At 31.9% G+C, this 21,806-nt stretch overlaps 2 protein-coding genes across 3 annotated transcripts; both read right to left on the bottom strand.

Annotated features, from left to right (window-relative positions):
• Positions 1–363: 363 nt before the first annotated feature.
• LOC111001040 (hairy/enhancer-of-split related with YRPW motif protein 1-like) lies at positions 364–2,140 on the bottom strand. Its single transcript, XM_022270709.2, has 3 exons — positions 2,012–2,140; positions 1,771–1,866; positions 364–1,526 (listed from the first exon to the last, which is right to left on the bottom strand). Exons 1-3 carry the CDS (start codon positions 2,090–2,092, stop codon positions 528–530), a joined length of 1,176 nt encoding a protein of 391 aa, XP_022126401.2. The 5' UTR covers positions 2,093–2,140; the 3' UTR covers positions 364–527.
• An 8,178-nt stretch (positions 2,141–10,318) lies between these two features.
• Positions 10,319–21,416, bottom strand: LOC111001038 (centromere protein F). 2 transcript variants are annotated; one of them, XM_022270706.2, is made up of 11 exons: positions 21,182–21,416; positions 20,982–21,093; positions 20,743–20,874; positions 20,443–20,501; positions 18,791–18,947; positions 18,066–18,234; positions 17,128–17,310; positions 16,305–16,452; positions 14,999–16,081; positions 13,263–13,350; positions 10,319–12,739 (listed from the first exon to the last, which is right to left on the bottom strand). In XM_022270706.2, exons 1-11 carry the CDS (start codon positions 21,210–21,212, stop codon positions 12,550–12,552), a joined length of 2,352 nt encoding a protein of 783 aa, XP_022126398.2. In that variant the 5' UTR covers positions 21,213–21,416; the 3' UTR covers positions 10,319–12,549. The 2 variants fall into 2 exon arrangements, with proteins under 2 accessions (XP_022126398.2, XP_022126399.2); XM_022270707.2 differs by lacking the exons at positions 20,443–20,501; positions 20,743–20,874; positions 20,982–21,093; positions 21,182–21,416 and adding an exon at positions 19,405–19,479.
• Between the last annotated feature and the right edge of the window lie 390 nt (positions 21,417–21,806).

Here is a 21,806-nt window from a genome sequence, read left to right as displayed (position 1 = left end):
TAAGATATTTAAAAATCCTTTTTGAGTTCAATTAAATCATATCACAAAAAACCCTGCAGTTAACTATAGTCAACATTTTAATTTTTTGAAGTTATTCTATGGCGCGTAAGGGAAAAATTATGAGAGTACATTTTTACAAAGCGCGCGCATACCGTAACAAGAAATCAACACCCTGAAGTTAGCTATACTCAAGATTAAATTTTTTTCTATTGTTAGTGTCGTTTTTTCTATAAACATAGAATATATTTTTTTTAAAGATTTTATCTTGCTACGCCAAAGAAATATAACTTCTAACGCGTGTACAAACTACGCACGTTTTTTAAAGAATAATTTGATTGGTGTCATCCATTAAAAATGCAAACAATAAAAATAATATCTTTATTAAGAATACCACATAGGTAAATTCTCGCTCTATATAAATTCTAACTATATATATATACATTAAAGCTTGTATGTTACAAGTAAACAGCACCACATATAACGACCATATTTGTACACCATTCCAATTGGAATCATATTATCACAGTTCACCAAGGTCGCCACATTTCAGTACTCGTCCCTTGAACGGGAGATTTTGAACTTGTATCTGCTTCTGCCTTATCTTTTACCATCTTACTCGTGCTAGACTGTGCCAAGGATTTTGCAGTATGGCTTATAACCGATCGGCTTTGCGATGGCACCTCCATCGGTACAGGGATACTTTGCGGAAGCGATAACTTTTTTTCAGTATGCAATATCCTTTCTGGTACTCTTCTGAACGATTCTAGCGTGACGTGTTCTTCTTTCTTTTGTGGCGTAATTGACTTCTCATCCAACCGTAAGACTTTAGCTGATGGTCCTAAGCTGTCAGCGTGGCGTTTGTATTTGTGTCTGATTGAGTAGTCCACCGCGCGTTTTGGCGATGCATCTATCCCGATTTTGTAGTTCTCAACATCTATAACTATTGATAGTGGTTCCATAACCTTCTTATTTCTCAAGGCTTCTTGTTTGAGCATTTCTGGAGAAATTGTAGTTGAGGAGACCGTTGCTTTTTGTTCAGGACTTGTGTCCTGGTCTGACGCCGAATGGCTTGGTGGTGTTGGGAAAGGATATGTTTTAACTGGCCGAGGAGGAGTTTCTAGTTCTGTTGAGGAGTCGCATGCTGAGTCACACGATAGTGGGCTTAGTGGTGGGCTGGTTGGTCTCGTGGATTTGACATAGTGGAAGGCGCTGGGTCTTTCGTCGTCGAGTCTTAAAGGGTCTGGTACCAGGTGCGCGTATTCTGAGGGATGTAGGTGTTCAATTCCGGAGATACATGAGTTGAGATGGTTTCCTAGTCGGTAGCGGAGTCCAGTTGGAACGCTTGCTAGTCTTGAAAGGTATCTTCGTACTTCCACTGCGCAGTCTCCGAAGCCGGCTTTAAAGCGATGGAGGACTCCTGGGTCGGCTGCTATTGCTGCGGCGAGCTGCTGTCTTTGAAGAGTCTGAAGATGCTTCACTGTCATTTCTAAAATATCTGCTTTTTCTAATTTTGAATGGCGTGCCGGCTGAAAAAAACAAAATCATTTTGTTAATTTATGGTATACTTTGTAATTTTTTTAATTGTATTTAATCACACAACAGTTAAAATTATATTATAAGGCAACCAATGATAAAGTCAAAAGTTAATTTCAACTACATATACAAAAAAATAAAATTTGCATTTCTTTTAATGTATTTTAAACAAATAGCTGTTAGAAATATAAATAATATTATCAACGAAAATTTAATTTAAAAAAGACAAATACTTACGTCTTTGTCCATAGAGTCCAATAATAAATCCTTCAGTTCATTGAGGCAATTGTTGATGCGCGCGCGCCGCTTCTTTTCCATTATTGGCTTATTTGTCTGTAAAAAATAGCCTATAAATAACACTGACCTTCACATAATCTTTCTAATTTATTTTAAAATTTTATGGATTTTTGTTGTCGCACATTTTTTAAACATTTAATATTCCCGTATTTTTTTTAATTATCACAATTTAAACACACACCTTCCTCAACTCTGCCTTAGATAATCCTTGAGTCGTTTCTGAAAAACCATTTTGGGAGTCGTCGTCTTCACTGTACTGCATTTTAGGTCACTTTACACACGACCTTCCTTGACAACGTCGAATTACTTTATGAACTCACACCGTACTCGACTCAGGAGCAAGACCCTATGTCCTTTTTCATCCTGCTTTAAAGTTGTACTGACAACTCGTTCTATCTCGCTCCAACTAAGGGTTTTAAGTGGTGGGAAATGTATCGGAATGTTTTGTTTTGGTGCTGTCTCTGTCGCTCGCAAACCTGTACTTTGATATTAGTGAATGAACGCGGCTTGGCTGGTGATTAATGGATTTGGTAGTTTTTGGTTCGACCATTCTTAAGAGGCTGTGAAAAATCTTTTTTATGTATAAAATGAATTAAGTACGCGAATATCTTAAATGTGGACTTTTACTTTTTCTTAGCAATTTTTCAAAGGCAACATAACATTATTAAACACTGTCGAAATATTTACCCAAACAATACATACTATTTTCTTAAATAAATTAATATAAATAAAAGGCCGGCAACGCACTTGCGAGCCGTCTGGCAATGTGAGTGTTCATGAGCGGCGGTATAACATCAGATGAGCCTCCTGCCCAAATGTCTCCTATTACATAAGAAAAAAAAATCACTATACTGTAACCTTATATTTTAATTAAAATAAATAATTTCCCCGATATATTCTAATTATTTACCTAGATAAACTATAAAACAACCCCACTCCATGAGAATGTGCTCTTTAAAAATTGTATAAAACATTTTTCATAAAGTACCACAAACAGCGTCTTAAAGCTACTTGCAATACGATACACAAAACTCGACGCTTCATGCGCGCACCGTACCGTGAAGGCAGTTTTTATGCGTGTTTCGGTCTAGGGTGTGTTTCTCACGATGTGTGGGAATTTCACAAGGTGTAAGGGGTTGCTTTTGTAATTATTTGTTCATACTTGTATGAATATGTACTGTTATTTGAATTTCTAAGGTAGAGGACTTTGATTATATAGTATTTAATTTGGAGGACTCAAGAAATGTATTTTATTTGGCTAGAAATTGTATGAAATTGAATCGTGAAGAAATTTATAAGACAACATTTGAGTTAAAATTACATTACTATTAAAAAATATTTATTTATCAATAAGAATTACATAGAATACAAAATATTAAAAAAAAACTAAATAAATCATATAAGTTCTTAAGTGTCCTTTTCAAATTAAATATATAAGTTTGATAATTTTATATGTTCAGATTAGATAAAAACCTAATTGTGTTATTACATATCTATGTGGATGGACCCTCGGCAGTTCGGATTAAATAATTTCCCGGGCCGTACTTTGTCCGTCTCTGGTCTTGTCGGACATACCTAAGAGGTTATAAAGAAAGGACAAGTTTAAATGTGAATGTCGTGAAGTGGATAGAGAGACAGAAGTTTGTTAGGACGTAGAAAGTGGAGATCTCTACCTACCGCTTTGGAAAAATTATTTAAAAAAAAAACATATAAACACAAAGTTATTATTATTATAAAAAAAGTACCCAAACATATTCAAAAAGCATATCTAAAAGATAACGTTTCAGAGAAAATTATTTTAAAAGTAACATAAACTCCCATATTGTGTTTAATTTATTATCAGTTAATATAAATAAAATATCAACCATCAATAATGACCCTAATTATCATACGTCCCTTGGACCCCAGGTGGGCACTGTTTGTTCCCCACATACCGAAACATGTCCCATTTAATATTCAATTTTCAATTCTCACGGTCTCCCCTATATAACCTAGTTTTCATAAACTTTATTATTTAATCTGTGGAACTGAAATGACCTTCTCGAACGCATCCAAGACTATGTTGGCTTACAAAAAAATCTTGTACTTTGCCACATATTTTCTTGGCCGGTGAGTGAAATTGCTATTTACGTCGCCATTTTGGTGCGTCAATAAATAAATTTACCATATACCAACATCTAATAAAAATTCAACTAAAATGTATTTATCTTTTTTCCTTGCATTATTAATTACACTGGCAAAGTTTGTGTCACATTTATTGAAGCCTAGAACTGTATTTTGTAGATACTAAGCATATCAAAGCGAAACTTTTCGCCACTGGGAACCTTTATAATAAACAATTTGGGTTAGTTTATTTTTATCCTAGGCTATTTTAATCATAAGATCTCTTTTAAGTCGCAAAACTCCTCTTAAAATCTATTGAAACAATTTTTTGATAATCGTTAAACAAAGAAACGGACCCGATATTTTTTGTGCCTAAAACGTAACTCCACAGTGATTGACACCGTATACCTTGGGAATAACAAAAAAATACGTAACACGATCTCTTTCTCTTACGATTTTGAATAGAATTTTCGTTCATTGAAGCAACGGACACACGCAATCGCGTGATGAAATCGCAAAAGGTTAACGAACCGACATATGTCGTTGACGTGCTAATGGGATGGGAATATTCTAAAATTAATTATGAGATAAAATTTTAAATTGGGGTAGGTTTGAATCATCCCACTAATTTGGACTCGCAGAAAATATAGAAAGTGAAATTTTTTAATTATTAATATGTTTGGTAATTGATTATAGTATCGATTCGTGATCCAGCTACACTATTGCATGAGCCCAGTGAATATCGTAAAAAATTAAAATCATTATATTGAACCTTATTTATTTGCAATTGAAATTCATCCCTTTACAATACGTACTTGCTGTAGACACAACATAAACTATATTTAAAATATATATATTGCTGAATGCTTTAGATTTTTACGTATAACTTTACTATAAAGAAACCGAAGAGCCTCTAGATATCACAATTATAATATACCTTCAATGATCGTCTAAAACAACCATTCCAAGTCAAGAAAAGAAATATTATGACTTTTATACGTTAAGAAAGATGTCACAAAATCACGTCATATTTAAATTAATTAAAGAACGGAAACAAAAACAATAATAAAAAGCATCCTGCGTCGTATAATCGAAAATGCAAGTTGTTATAAAAACAATTTCTCACAATATATCTTACAAGGGTCGTGTGAACCGGACAGATCGAACTAATCTCGCCCTAGTTCTTCCGGACTACTGTAGGGCGACAATACAATCAAAAGTAATACGACAAGGCTTTCGATTTATACTTGCAACCACTCAAATTATGCGCATTTTTTAAGTATGTAAATAAAAGACTTCCAGTTTAAATTATTTTTTCATACAGTTATTTGTAAACTTATTCGACCGCCATTGTTTCATGTGAAAATGTTCCTGCTTTCCTTGACTATAGCCGAGTTCACATGTCAAGAATGCATGTAGGCTAATTACATGAAAAAAATTAACTTATCTCATACATACAAACTTCTTACATATAAAATAATAAAAATGTACAACAACACTAGACTTTGTCTTATAAAACTAGAATACTATTTTTGAACAAATATCCTAATTAATAACAATTTTTTACTAAAAAAAATTCAAGTCGTAACCGAATTATGCGTTTACTGAATAATTTAGTCGATAAATTCTATCTTAATGAGCATAACGTAAATTAGTATAATAATGTTTGTGATACGTATTAAAAATGACAATTTTCAAAATATCACAGAAGCGTCAAAAGCGTGGATACTGTAGTGACAGACTGAAGATTTATAAACCCTTGGATTTGCAATCGCTTAAGAGCGATTTCTTTTAAGCTATAAAAATACATCTTCGACAGACTTTGATTTAAGGTGATCACAAAATTGCGATAAAATCAGAGCCATTTTTATTACGTGATAATGTATAAGATTTGTGGCTTATTGTTTCACATGTAATTATTTAAGTCATTTTTGTTCCTATTTCATTTAATAACACATAAATAATAGTGAAGTAAGATAGTAATACAAATTAGAAGTTAGAAACTAAAACAAATTTTAACAATTTGGTACCTATACCAGCTTTAATACAGCATCCTTGCTGCATTGCGATAGGTACTTGTTAGTTGAGCGAGGAAAGCACTAGCTCTGTGGCAACCAGTCTATGAAGTCTTTACTCAAAAGGCAGTTGTTTAACAGCTCAAACATCGAACCACAGACTACACATGTACTTTATTTAACTAATATAATAGATAAAATACATATGTCATTATACTGTCCGTTTGTTTCTCTTAGTATATTAAACGCTGTACGTAAATAGTTTGAAAAGTGTATTACAAAAAATATAATTTTATTACTACGATTTCTTATCGCACTCAAGGACTCCATATGTCCGCATAGTTACACTTTATCGTTTTATTTACAAATATTGATTGTATTGAAGCTATCCGGAAGCCATCCCCGGATGTAACTGCGGATACGATGTTATAAAAACGAGTTGATAGGGCGCTAGTTTTTGTAAACACCTGTTTCTATGGGAACTATGGGATTTACAAAAAATAATGAGATGAATAAAAGTAAGAGAGGGGTTTGGAGATGTTTTTTGTTCATTAAATCTCTGTTTCTCGACTACAGAAGACGACTTTTTACATGGTGAATTTCATCTTTTTTTACATACGTACGTTTTTAAATAAGTTTTTACTACGACTAATTAATATTGTCGGAAAGACATTATTATCGCCGCTCCTTCTTAACTATAGCAGTCGGTAGCAATATCAGGGTAACTTCCATGTTACCCAGATATTGCTACCGACTATCTATATGAAAGACTTGATGGCTTAGTGCTTAGTGATCAAAAATATTCTAGAAATTTTACTTGCCATATTTTTTTATTAACTAACAGTAGACATAGACATAACATTTATAATTAACAAAAATATACATAATGAAAATAATGAGAGATAAGAATTTTATTTTCCTTTAAAGAACCAGGTACGTTTTATGTCTATAATGCGTGTGTGTGTGGTTGTAATTGGACCTCGCTCAGCATTCTGCTGAGGAGCAGACTTTTCCACAGCGCTGGTCATCAGTAAGTGCTTGCTCCTATTTCACCATGCTGATACAGGACAAATCTAAGTTTTTTATTATTAACATGAACAGGGTGTAATGGTTACAGCTACTTACAAGAATTTTGTAAAATAAAAAGCTTGGCGATTAAAAACAGTGGCGGAGAGATTATTGCCAGTTCTTCTTTTCCCCTCTACGCCCTTGATGTCAGAACTGGGAGTAAATGTAAAATTAGTATTTCTTTATTGACGTTCATTAGTATACATTACAGTTACTTAAATTAGGTAATAAATGTTTTTGAATTTTGAGCCTCGATAATGCCCCGTTTTGTAACATAATATGAATAAAGGTTATATGAGGCAAAAGTTCATATCAAATATATTTTTTTGCATATAAATTAAAAACTATTCATACTAATAAGGTGTTTCCCGTTAAGCAATACGTCATACGTATTTATTAAATCAAACGGCTCCTTCCTCCCAGGACTAGGGCCCTATATTCTCACGGTCGACTGTGGACGACAGGTGGGCTTTTGAGTAAAATAAAACGCGAAATTGAACCTTAATTCAATTGAATAGGGCATGCAATTTTTATTGCGTGATGGAATGACCTCTTTTCTGCATTTCGATAGTTTTATTTTAATAGAGCCGTGTGAATTTTTGCGACGAATTTAATTTTAAACCGACGCACGTTATTAACTGACCGATCGTTGTTGAACGTTACAAAAATGTATGTAGTTAGTATTATTTATCTATTAATAGAAATCAAAGTTAAATCATTTATTTCAATTTGACCACCTAAAATGGCACTTTTGAACGTTAAATAAAATATAAAGAGGATTCTAGTTGCCCCTTCCAAAAGGTTTCGTGTGGAGAAGAATGGGCAAGAAACTCCACGCTCGTTTACTTTTCTACTCCTTGAATAAAACTACTAAATAAGTAAATTATTTATTTGTTGTTGTTATGTAATGTTTTTCACATATTTACCAATAAATTTAAATTTCCCAGCGATATAATAATTGTGTGTTATTAGAAAGAGAAGGCTGATTCGTTCTTAATACAATGAAAATCACATAAAATTGTTTGCTTATAACAGCTTAGCTACAACTCTTATTACGGAAAATTTTAGAAACATTCAACAACCATCTATTTAATGGTCATTGAAAGAACATTTACGTCGTCATAATTTTAATAGACTGATCAATCAATAGAATTCATAGCTAATCTTGTTTGGATTGACCATAAAAATAGAAAAAAAAAGTGCAATCTTGTGGGAAGCTTTTGGCGAATCTTTTCTCATTGGGCCATTGTAATCTTACCACCTTGACTTCGTAAAGGTCTTTTGTTATGGGGATTACATTTTTTACGGTCACTTTTAGTGAAACTTTAATACGTAGTAGACATAATACCCTAGTAATACATGGGCGCGAGTTTGTTATCACTATTAAAAAGTTGAATGCCATCAACAACGTAAAAAAATGATTTAAAGAAAGATTCAAGCTGAAGTTTCATTCACAACGAGGTTATACGGGGCCAAAGAAACTGTTTCGAGAAAAGGAAAAGAAAGTTATGGCCATGCCGCTGTTCTGCTAGATTTGGCCGGGGATTCATAAATTAATTTTAGAAAACCTTATTATTTTACGTTTATGTAGGTGGTTATTTCGTTAGTCTCTTTATCTTTACTCAGTATAAGGGTGTACTTTTAAATATACCTACGTATCAGTGGCGAAGGGTGAAATATTGGCAAAGGGAAGCCGGTCCAAAAAAATGTTGAACAGCACTCTATATGAATTAAAGCCATAATAACAAACAAAATCCATAGTATTTAACCAAATCTGCGATTAAATTACCTTACAGAATCAGTCACAGTTTAAATAACACAAATATTAAAATATAACAAACGAAATTATCACGCACCAGTGGTATAGGAACACATGTCACATACTAAAAATAATCTATTTTCAACCAAACGAAATGGAACGCGAAAATATGCCAAAATAAAAAGAATATGACTTGCGAAGGATTTCATTATAACGCTAATTCTTTTTAATTTTGTCGTATTTTCTTTCTCCCGTGCCGTGGTTCAATAACAATAATTTCTTTGTCTCTTTCTAATAGAGGAGAGGAGAGAACTGCAAGCCGGTCGCGATCAGCCTTATATTTCTTTAAATTTTACGTACAGTTAGCGAGCATTAGAAAGAGATGGTTTGACACGCTCTGTCTCTTTTCGCCTCATAGTAAAACGTTGGCCGAGATAAGCTGTAATTCGTCGAGTTACCTTTAATGTAATTTAGGTACGAAAAATTGACGCGCTGATTAATTTACGACTATAAAATGAAATGTGATACTTAGGGTATTGCTAAGAATTACTATTGCTATTGTAAATCGCGCAGGCATTTAATTAATAATACTTTGTTAATGAAATAGAATGTAAATACTTTTGTATGAATATGGAACTGATTTTTGAAAGGTAACCCGGTGGGAATCGGCTTGTATGGACTCTTCGCCACTGCTACGTATTGTTTCACGTCATTAATGCGATTAGGGCTGGTACTAAATAACTCCAATAGCCATCCTAATATAGGGGTTTTAATCCGCGACATTTAATTTTTTTGTTTTCGAAAGATTTACAGTTTATAACTAACTTACTAAGGGTTTGTTTCACAATGTTTGGATAAAGTACCAAATAGCACTATAAGACGCTATTCGTTATAAAACGCGAAGTTTCTTTTTCGGAACTTTTATCTTCCGAATAATTTAAGTGTTGCATAGCTATTTGGTACAATATCCATACATTGTGAAACAGACCCTTAGAGTAGTATAACTAATACACTATTTATTCCACTTAGAAACTCAGATGTCACAGCTCTCGTTGATACCACACTAGAGTCGAACATGTCTATATGACCAGTTTGTTAAACTTACCCGCCTCCCTAACCATAGGTATAAATGTACCCTCTGTAATTGGTGTTGACTTTTGGTGTATACAAAAGGTACAACTTTTTTAGTCTCATCGTCACTCCATGTATCAGTCGTTAATATTTGGAACTTACAACTAAAATAAAAAACTACTTAAAATATTTTGTTTATTAAAATGTTCGAATAAATGAATTATACAATTAAACAATTATAGATTTAACATTAAAATAATTCCACATTTAAATTAAATTAAGAAAAATAGTTCACAAATTGCTTTAAAATGTACCTCGACTTTATGCTTACTGGGTTATGAGATAGAGACCCGATGGAGGCTATCGTTAGTCGTTACATTGTCATTGGTCAACAGTATATGCAGTCCACAGACATGAACTGTATTTGGCCAATCACAACTGGTTACCCCACAGATAAAAAAGTGTATAAAAATTTTTGCGATGCAGTAAGTTTATCTACAAATTTAAACACTGGCATAATCTTGTCCCATTAATAGAGCTACTTGCTAGTTAAATTTAAAAAGGCACCAATGTATTATAATCAACATAAAATATTAATTTCAACATTACAAACATCACAACCTATATCTATTAAAAATAAATGCAAAATCATCATCGTGACTGATAAAAGGAAGACATTTTAAAACATAAATTACAGAAGTATTTGGCATAACCTTTATGTATAATCTATGTATTTTCTAACGTCAAAATCTGTAACTGCCAAACTGTAGTCTATTGACATAAGTATTGTTACAATATTTTATATTAATAATGACTGAATTTTAATATTTACTTTTCGTTGCGATGATATTTAGAAAGTCAGTCTAAGAGTACTCAGAAACGAGATTTAGCGATAAATAACATTTAAATCGCGTTAATTTAGAGCCGAAGCAAACAAGCAACATTTTTGCGACTACAAAAAAATTATTCCTAGAAAACATTTTAATAGAAGAAAATGAAACTTAGTATGTTAGAGTCAACTTAAAGTATTTTTGGTATCAACTTAATACTTTTTAACCTAAAATTATAGTCTAGATTTACCTACAATTATTTTTAACAAATTTCCTTTGTATTAGACCGAGATGTTTTTGCCTGTCCAATCCTATTACTGTCTGGGAAACATATTCTTATTTGTATCTCAAGTCACTGTCAAATGTCAAACTTCACACGGACACTTTTTGACAGCTCTTGAGATTAATTGACGTTCCATAATACCGTAGTTTTATTCCGTCGGAGATTGTTATTGATAGAAAAATATATAACATATAAAAAATGATGCAGTCCATATGACTGGTGCAACGCCATTTCGACTAGAGAAGTGTTTTGGCAGGTTCTTGTATTATGTTTATTTTAATGTCTTTACAGAATTATTAATTTGTGAAGATTGAAGTATTTATATTACATCTGAAATCTGATCTGAATCTTGACAAGTAAGACTATTGCGATTTGCGACCATATTGGAAAAAAATGTCCCCAGAATTGTATTATGGTAAAACATTGAAAACTTTTAAAAACCCTAGTTATTTTCGGATATAAAAATAATTGTAGGCCCTTAAGTTTATAGTCAAAGTAAGGCAAGAAATAGATGAAATACACAAAGCCCAGACAAACCACATTCAAATATTTAACCACAGAATTAAATGCAAATGAGATTCAACTTTGAATGTCTGCATTTGGTATTATTGTTTTATTAAAATAATGTATTACAAGCTGCTCGAAATTCTACTTAATATATACCGTCTCTTTTCGTCGTAGCATCTACACTGCGATCGAAAGAGATATTAAATGGGATTTTGCCATAAATTTTCTTAACTTTTTCACAAATTTATCAATTTGCAACGTTTTGTAATTTTATAAACAGACGGATATTCACTCGTAAGACCCGAAACGGTTAGGTTAGCGACTTATTAAACAAATTAGAGCGCACATGCCGTTTGCTTATGGCTGACTGATTATTTAAAGTGAGAGATCGGTAAGTTTATTAATTTCCTAGGCACTTTATAAACTTGCGGATTTCGTTACATATACACATACACTACTCATTTCTTTTCCCTTAGCGTTTTGTATTAAGTATTTTCGTAATCATCAGAACAAAATCGGTCCAGCCGTTTTGAGGATTCGAAATATGCTTACCAAATAAATGGTACGTTTAGTATATTTTTACTTTTACTGTAATATTAATCAGAAGAGATATTACTGGCGATTGATCTTTATTAATGTAACTGGCACTAGTTTATCACAGAATAGTAATCTGTACTATTTTTGTATGCAAAATTTGAGCGAGAATTTGGAAAACCGAACATTCATAGTTAACAATACATATTGTATGGTAAATGGATGCCAGTCGAACCAAAAATTGATTTTTTTTTAAAGTATTCATTCAAGTCTGTTAATATAAATTAAAGGAAACAAACGCGTTTAAATCGATAATTTGGATAAAAAATCTCAATTTTGGTTACGCAACCAAACTGAAATAGATAAAAAACGCACTTTCTTCCCTCGTATTAAGGTGCATTTTGGATTAAAAAACCTAAAACTAACTAACATCGCTAGTGCGCCCGTAATCTAAACACAAACTTCACTAACAACAATGACAGTTGACAGTTGACATTTGACAATTGACAATATTTCACCATATATTTACCAATTACAACAAAACTAAGTCTACATAGGTACATCAGCTATATACTCGATACGGAAGAACAGATCCATGAAATCGTGAGGCTGCAGCCAGCTCCATGGTGCCAGGGGAGCGCACGGAGATTGCCAACGCCTACTGACGCCGTATAACGCGGAGAGTGCGAATATAAAGCAGATGACAGCGAACGCTTGGAAGAGACACTTCAACGGGTCCCTGGAAATAGGCTGAATGAGAGCTTTAAGCATATTTTGGACCTACCTAATAGATAAATATACTCCTATAAATAATAAGATTAAATTTACTACGCATTTAAATTGCTTTTTTGTTGAAAATATGAAAGATGGAGATTTTTTATCGAAACTATTCGAATCCATCCTACAATAAGGGAATGTAGCGATTTTTAAAATGCCGGCAACGCATTTGCGAGCCCTTTGACATTGATAGTATCCATTTGCGGTATCACTTATGAATTGAGCTTCCCAGGTAAAGGGTGGGAAGCACACAAAATGGCTATGTAATTAAAGACATTTATCACAACACAATTAACGTTAAAAACATAGAGTTTACAAGGAAAACCGTTATTTAAAGTTATATTTATGTACTTTTTTAAATACATTTTTAACTTAATATGTTTTCCCGCGGAAATAAATGATGTGATTAAGGCTGGTTTAGTGATAAGTATTTTGCTAGAAGGGAGGAAAATAAAAAAAAATAAATTAACTATAAAAATACTCACCAAAGATACCTCCTTAAGCGATGAGCTCCGTTCCGTTTAACGCAATTGGAACAAGGCAAATCTGTTTGTGAATACGTTGACACTTGTTCTGAAAAATAAAATATTATTTAATAACAGTTGGGTATGGAAGTATAATATATATAAGGCAAATATAGAATATAGAACGAAGAATATATAAGGCAAAAAATAGTTTTAATGTTGTCTGAATTCAATGAAATCGTGACTATAATTTGAAACTTACAACTTTGATTTGTGTAGAATACACAATTGTCATTTTTTTTACTTTTAAAAGGACATTTTTCACAATATTTTCCATTTAACGAATTTAGAATTATAAAATCCAACAAATAGATAACCAACAATGCAGGTCATGCAAAATTCCTTGATATTAATAAAATATCCTTGTTTCTTCAAGATATTGAAAGTTGGCTAGCTGTCTTAATTTTTTTATAATCATTATCTCTTTGAGACTAACATAAGACTATTCAATAATTTAAACATAGCCTAATTCACTTAAAAAGATATTAAATAAAAGAAAGCGTCCAAAAACACTACTTACTATTTTAGCTATATCAAATCAGGACGAACATTACTTCTAACATCAAAACTTATGGTTAATAAACTTTACGTACTACTACTAAGAGTTGTAACTACAATATACACTCAATCCCATTCATAAACGTACCATAAACTTTGTAATACATACATATTGATAATTATAAAATAAGCTTCCTCCGCGTTTGTCACTTTGTATTACACGATAAATTCAAAAATTCCCAACGAATTACTGTTCCAATAAATAGTGACTTTGAGAAAGGTTAAAGTGTTAAATATTATGATTTTTTTAAATATAATTATACCAAAAGATTGTCAGCTGTTAGGAAAAGGGTACAAATTATGGGAACAATAAGAAGGGTAGACTGAAATACTATATTTTCAGTACTAACTGATAATTTACGGTTAAATATTTCACCAAAATTCACACAACAATTACTAAATAATTTTTCCCGTAAATAAACTGAGGGCGTAACTTACAAATAAAATTGGCAAAATCCAATAATATTCAAGTACGTTTAGCATAACCTAAGCGAAACAAAAAGTAAAAACGTATTTCTAACATTATTTATATACTAGCGGTACCGACAGAAGTCCGGTACACACGTCTTAAATACAAAATAATACCTAAAAATGTAAATAATTCTCGACTTCACTTGAAGTCATAAGATTTCATCAAAATCTGTCCAGCCGTTTCAAAGTTTAATTACGAACTCATGTGATTTCAATCGAAACCATCCAGGGCGCCACCCAAACGTATACATAAAACTTTAATCAAATCGGTCCAGGCATTTCATTGGAGTCCAATGTGTGTATGTCAATACACACGTACAGTAGTGAAGTACTGTGTGAAGTGTACCTTATTAAAGTAATTAGTCACACTATTTTGTTTTGTGTTTAATAAGTGAATTCCGGTTAATAAGTGTTTTCAAATTCCTTATTAACTTATTTAGAAATAAAACCTTGAAGTAATTCTACGGCATTTTATATCCGATTCCCTCATAACAATATATATAAAGATACGTTTATAAATAAGACGTGCAAATTAATCTATTACCTACAAGTTTCTACATTGGACAACACAGGACGCTCACAATACTACATTTTCAACACAAAAACTACGATATTTAATTAAATATGAACAAATTAACCTCAAACCTCCTACAGATACTAAAACATACCAAATTCAGTTTGCACTTCAATTGAAGACACAGAACAAGATAGTTTCTCTATTTCTTCATTTTGTTTAGAACATGCCGCTTCTAAAACGCTCAAATTCCCTCTCAACCCATCGACAACAGATTTCAAATAGATATTCCTATCATTTCCCTCGTCAACAATGTTTTTAAGGACATTTAAATTATTCTCATATTTCTCGATTTCATTTTTCACATCTAACAGCATGATACGGGAATTGTTATAGTCTTTTTCCAATTGAATTGTATATTTATCGAATTTATCGCATTCCAAACACTTGTTGACATTATTATTCGTATTTATATCTGTTTGTATCGCTGCGTCTTTCTTTGTTCGCCTTGTTGATTTTATAGGAATTTTAAAATTTCGAATTTTTGCTTTGTTTTCCGTATTTTTTGGTTTCATTTCAGTTTGTGTTTCAACATCGATGGTAAGAGTTCTAGTGTCATTTGTTTGTACTTCAGAATTAACTAACTTATTTGCGAGATCAGTTTGTACTTCGGCATTTCTAGTTTCATTTTGTTCTATAATTGTTTGGCTTACGACATCACTTGTTTGATTAGACACTTGAATTGTTTCTATTTCAGCGTTTTTAAAGTAATTTTGTTCTTCGCTGGTTTGTGTTTCAACACTTTTAAAGTAATTTTGTTCAACAATGGTTTGTGTTTCAACATTTTTCAATTCACATTGTTTCAATTTATTTTGTGTTTCACCATTACTTCTTGACATAAACCCTTCAAAAGTTTGTATTTCAGCATTTAAGTCATTATGTTCTAAATTTGTTTGTGATTCAGCATCACTTGTTCGCTTATACTCATTAATATCAGTTTGTACTTCAATATTAATATATTCCTTATCAATAACACTATCTTTTTCGTTATCTGTACTGTCCGTCTGTGTAGCGATCTCAGAGTTAGAATTATCAAGATCTTTATCATTCGTACAAATATCAGTCATATTATGATGGGACATGTTACAAAAGCTAAGTCTAATTTCGTCAAAGAGAGACATATTAGTTGTTCGGCCTTCGTCTTTGAAAGTAAATGAGTCATCTACAATCCGTTTATCTATGAAAAATAGTTTTAAATAATGTCAGAACGCATATGAGAACCATTCTCTAGATAAAGCTTAGTACACAAAGCGATTATTTTTTAAAAGATCATCAATCGGATCACAACAACCGAACGGATTAATTTAGATTTAGATCTTTAAAACTAAATTATACAAAACAATAAAGAACATATAATAAAAAGATAGGAAAATAAATCGAAATCATTCCAAAATACTCACCGGTACAGAACCTGCTATCAGCATTAAGACTGTCCAGTGCGGTCAAAATCTGATCCTCGGTGTAGCTGATGTCGAAGGAGCGGTCCAACCTCAGCTGTGTCTGGTTTGTTTTATTTAACATCTCCTTCAACTCCATCTCCAATTGAATCTAATGACATATACGGTTATATTCTTGTTAATATGAACACATATACAATTATTGAAAAATAGTATTTTTGGTGATTCGTTGATAGCTGGACCAATACAAGTACTTTTCCTTGACCTCTGAACAAGGTTTTCATATATTGGTAAAATATTAATTAATAAAAATATAAAATTTAAGTTTTATTAAGTACTTAGGTTTTTATTCTGGATAAGCAAACAGTATTTTAGTAGTAATATATGTATATTACCCCATATAATATACATAAAAAGGTAGGCTAAGGGTCTGTTTCGCAATGTATGGATAAAGTACCAAATTGCTATTCAACACATACATTATTCGAAAGATAAAAGTTCCGAATAAGATACTTCGAATTTCATGACGAAAAACCATCACTTTTCGTAATTTTTAAAAACAATAAATTACAAAATAAAAAAACAATTTTTTATAAAATCATGTTCGTATTTTAAAAATAATGTGCACTGGCACATTATGACAGAACTTTGGTACCAACTACGTATATTAAATTCAAAATATCTTATGGCAAGAATAATCTTACGAGAAATTGTGTTAATTGGGTTGAAATGCATTGCAAAAAAATCTGTAAAATCTCTAATAAGTTTTAAAATAGAATATTAAATATTTTTTAGCAGATGAATATATCACATATAAATCTGTTACCTTTTCCTTTGAGAGGGTCTTCATGACCTCATCATGGTCTTGCAGCCTTACGCTCAGGTCAGCATGTTCGCTTCGCAGGCGCTCGTTTTGCTCCAACAACGCACTTTGTCTACTCGCGTATCTGTCATTTATACGGTGACATTCCTCCTTTGATTTCGCGAGAAGCTCGGTCAGTGTCAGTTTCTGCAAATATCATTAGAAAAATTAATGTAAAATAACCTAAAAATATTAATTATAAAAATATATTAGATTGCTCCAGTCTGCTTCGTTATAACTTCAATTAGAACAAATTTAATTTAAACACTAGATTTTTGAAGCCCATACTAAATATATATATACAAAACAGATTTGAAGGTCTATAAGCGATATAAATGTTTTGTCAACTTCAATTTTAAGACACTATAGAAAAGAATACAGTTAGATGTAACATTACAGCATTATAAGAAAACTTGTCATTTCAAAACAATTTCAATATGAATGTCGCAGTAAAGTAGTTAAACCAGAGAGTTAATTGAATCTCTAGACAGTTAATTAAAGATCACCTTGTTTTACATTATTAATCAACACACTGGCTTTCGGTCAGACAGATTGTTAAACGTTTCCGACGCTGTTTTGTTTAAATCAAAATGCTTGCGACTTGATTGAATATCGATCTTTAATTAACTGTCTAGAGATTTAATTTACTCTCTGATTAAACTACTTAAATGCGACATGTATTTAAAGAAAACTTGGGAAAAACTCTCCATAAATTAAACTTAACAAAAGACATATAATCCTTAACTTTCATCTTTCTACATCAATGTTTGCCAGTCAAATAGTCATACTATGTTGAATTAAGGAATATTTTGTAATATATATTATCAAGTCAAAACTGTATACTGATCTACATACAGAGAAATACAACAGAATGAATACATTAAAGTATAAAAATTCAGTACCTCGGTCTCAAGTGTAGAAACTTGTTGGGTCATCACTCGTAGCTTCTTCTTGCTACTCTCAACCTGCCTTTTAACATCATCCAATGCCCGTTCACTATTACATAATCGCTCACATACGTCTTCATAGTCGCGTCTGACGTGCGTTAATATCATATTCTCCTCGCGAAGCCTGTAATATGTAATAATAAGTATAAATTAAAAATAATAGGCCATAAATTCATGCTTGTTTAGTCTGTGGTAGAAAATAAAGCAATAGAAAGCTAGGGTAGCTTCTGAATATTTGCTTTATAAAGATTAATTATAGGGAAATAAAAACTTTGTGGAGCAAGTATGTATAATGTTTCTTCTACTTAAAGGCAGCTCCCTCAACCAATGTTACCATTGACTGGCCTGAAAGCCTCATTGACAAAACCGAGATGTATATACAATAAACATCCTTTAACTTTAATTTAATAGGAGACGAGCGAGCAGGAGGCTCATATGATGTTAGTGATACCGTCGCACACACACATTGCCAGAATACTCGCAAGTGCGTTGTCGGCCTTTCAAATTCGAAATACTTCAGTGTGTAGTGTGTATGCCATATAGCGGTGGTGAGGGCAAAAACTGCCTTAAAAAAGCTCAGTTTTCATTCAACCCTTAGCGGAATAACTTCGTAAGTACGTCTTCGTAGTGATTCGTAGACACAGATTGTAAATGTCGCTAGATTTTTTAACAGAACTTACATATTAAGATGCGATCGTAGGGAATCCCGCTCGGCAGAGAGAGCAGAGACCGCTTCTTCGTGCTGCCTGTCCGTGAAATCTAGTTGGCTGCGCAGCTGATGTACCAAATGGGATTTTTCTCTTAGCTCGCATTGTAACTCCTCTATAAGTTGAAAACCTGCAACATTTATTACATACTCTATCAGACAAGAAGAATATGCTAGTTTTGTATTAGTTGAACATTCAAATTATAATATCGAAGAAATGTAAGGGTGCGTGCTGTTTTCTTTCTTTCTTTCACTAATTTCCTGAGCTAAAGATGTGAGCTTGAAAAAGATTTGTAGTTTAAAAAGTAATAACAAAAGTATTTATAGTGATTATTTGCACCATATAAATACAGCAACTTGCAAATTACTAATAAAGACTACATATATTTTAATTACTCTCTCGTAAAATGCGCAATTATTTGCGCATTATTTATAAATTCACAAAATAATCTACTGATGCAAACTGGGGCTTGAACATACCAAACATTTTAAAATCACAGTATTGATATGCACAAATCTTTGCCAGAATAACAAATTAGTTTTGTATTTACCATAACTACATAACACAAAAAACTTATTCTTACATACCATAGTAAATAAACAAATCCATCAAATAAATATAATAACTAACAGCATTCCAAAAAACATATTTAAACACAAAAACACTTGTAACTTTCGCCATTTTTCAAATATTGCCACTTTGGCCCACAAACAAATTTACTGCACTTGCTTATCACCAAATAAAATTAATATTTGTTTTTCGATAACAGTTGTGCATACAGATGTGTCCCAAATCTACATATGTTTGTAATATAATATGTTAAGATATATCTATAATATAAATGTGAGCATCAATTAGTTAAGTAATTTTAAAGGTTAAAAGAGGTCACAAGAACATTCATTTAAAAATTTTAACTAATTAAATAAATATATAAAGGTAAATAAAAACAAATTAATGTTAATACAAATTTACTAAAAAAACTTATGAATATTTATTCAATTTTTTATTCATACTGTGGTAGTAGGGTCAACAAAAAAACAAATGAGCAAGAGTAATATTATGGCTCATTTGTTTATAGTAAAAAATTGGAAGTATGATTAGAGCAGAAATTTAATTTCTAAGAAAGAAGGAGAAAACATTCGCAAGAGGTTATATTAAAATATTTATCAAAGACTCAACTGCTGTCCTAATTTTTATTGACTTTACACCCGACTCTTTAAAATAAACTCAACAGCCTGGAACTTCCTTATCTCAATTATAATCTAAATAATTTAAAATACAAGGTCACTTGATAACCTGTAGACAAGAGATGAAGTCATCTCATTAATAATAATTATCCTTACTTATTAACTGTGAATATATGCTTATTACGGTTTAACACTTGGTGTATGACTTGGTTCTTTGTCTTTTGTTCTTTGGTTCTCAATAAATTTTGTAAAATAACTACTAATACTAGTGTTCCAAACGCAAGAAGTCTAATCAGGGGCTAAGACAATAATACTTTAACCTGCTATCATAGTATAATATTTTAAGGCAAGCTTACAAATTTATTTGGGATTCATGGATCACCCGTCACAGGTTTCTGTCTAGTTACTGTTCAATAATTAAATAATTGGCATATTTACCATCAGTTGAAATTCCAGAGTCTGAATCATGTGGAGCCTGTCCATTTCTCAAATTAAAGCTGCAAGAAATGTATGATTATTAATATTAAGTATTTATCTTTACTGAAACTAGGAATTACTGTAATGTTATTGATAACTATTATAACTTTACCTTAACTGATTCTAGATTTATTATAGAGAACTTTAATTTAGTTCTAAAGCAGTGGAGGCCTAGAACTATTTTAATTTTATTAAAAAAATATATTTAAGCTACATTCCAACTCTTAATACCCTTATAAATACCTAACATAAAAACCTTACCTTTCTTCCAGATCCACCTTAACTTTTTGGCTTTCACTGTACTTATTCAAACTTTCAGCCAATTTGGTAACTGTTATTTCTGGATTATTTTGATCTGGATCTAACAATGACTTCAGGTAACTGTATTCAGATCTAAAAATAATTTTTACGATATTATTATAAATTCTTTACAATAAATAAGTGTTGGACTTCTGTGGAGTTCGATTCATTATAATTTTTGACATTCTGAAAATACTTACTTGTTAGTTTTAACGAAAGGCGCGAATTTGTCCATAAGGGCATCCACCCGTAACGAGCTAGAACTATCGGCTCCACAATACTCGAAAATTTGAAGGGCTGTGACAGCGTATTCTAAAAGTACAAATAATGCTTTAAATAGGTGAACCAGGAAACATACCAACGCGGTGAATTATAATTGAACCAATTAAATAACACGAACCGTCCTGGATTCCATCTCCTTCAAGGCTCATTTTACTTTTCTGTGTTAAACTGAAAAGTTATTTATGATTGTTAGATCACGTTAACGGCCTCGGTTGTTTGTTTATAAATATGAAATGAATGAATTCTCATTTAACTCGTTACATGCTACGACCGGCTAAAAATAGTATTTTACAATCGTTTTTTTTAATTTTCAAGCAAGAAACACAAAACTTGAATTAAAACGGTCGAACCGTGACAGATGGTAGAATAGAGAAATAGTCATTGTCAAATTGACAATGTAATAAGAAATGTCAACAATTGTCATGCGATTAATTAATTTTTTTTTAATTTATTTATTAGCCGGATACAAAGTCCATTGGCACAATGTCATGCGATTGTTGTTTTAGTGTTGCCAATGCCAAGTGCCAACTAGTTGGAAAATTTGAGTAATTTGGCAAATGATGCTTAAAAGAGTCCTTTTCAAATAAGTACAAGCATAAGTTCTTGTGTCTTAAAGCACATTTAAACACTGACGGTAGTAATAGATTTATAGGCTCAATCAATAATTTATTAAAAATTACTGTGAGGAATCCTCGATTAATCTGCCACACTAGCCCTAAAGGGCCAATAGCTATGGTCGAGAA

This window comes from Pieris rapae, chromosome 4 (genome assembly GCF_905147795.1).
Source record: "Pieris rapae chromosome 4, ilPieRapa1.1, whole genome shotgun sequence".
Taxonomy (NCBI): domain Eukaryota; kingdom Metazoa; phylum Arthropoda; class Insecta; order Lepidoptera; family Pieridae; genus Pieris; species Pieris rapae.
This window is presented reverse-complemented; position numbering and strand designations above follow the sequence as displayed.

What these genes read in the sequence shown, in the direction of transcription:
- LOC111001040 (XM_022270709.2), bottom strand. Translation starts at nt 2,092, where the DNA reads ATGCAGTACAGTGAAGACGACGACTCCCAAAATGGTTTTTCAGAAACG. An exon ending in CTAAGGCAGAGTTGAGGAAG is followed by an intron (nt 1,867 to 2,011) that starts GTGTGTGTTTAA and finishes TATTTTTTACAG; the next exon opens with ACAAATAAGCCAATAATGGA. An exon ending in TGGACTCTATGGACAAAGAC is followed by an intron (nt 1,527 to 1,770) that starts GTAAGTATTTGT and finishes TGTTTTTTTCAG; the next exon opens with CCGGCACGCCATTCAAAATT.
- LOC111001038 (XM_022270706.2), bottom strand. Translation starts at nt 21,212, where the DNA reads ATGAGCCTTGAAGGAGATGGAATCCAGGACG. An exon ending in AGACCCTCTCAAAGGAAAAG is followed by an intron (nt 16,453 to 17,127) that starts GTAACAGATTTA and finishes ATATGTCATTAG; the next exon opens with ATTCAATTGGAGATGGAGTT. An exon ending in CGCTTAAGGAGGTATCTTTG is followed by an intron (nt 12,740 to 13,262) that starts GTGAGTATTTTT and finishes GCCTATTTCCAG; the next exon opens with GGACCCGTTGAAGTGTCTCT.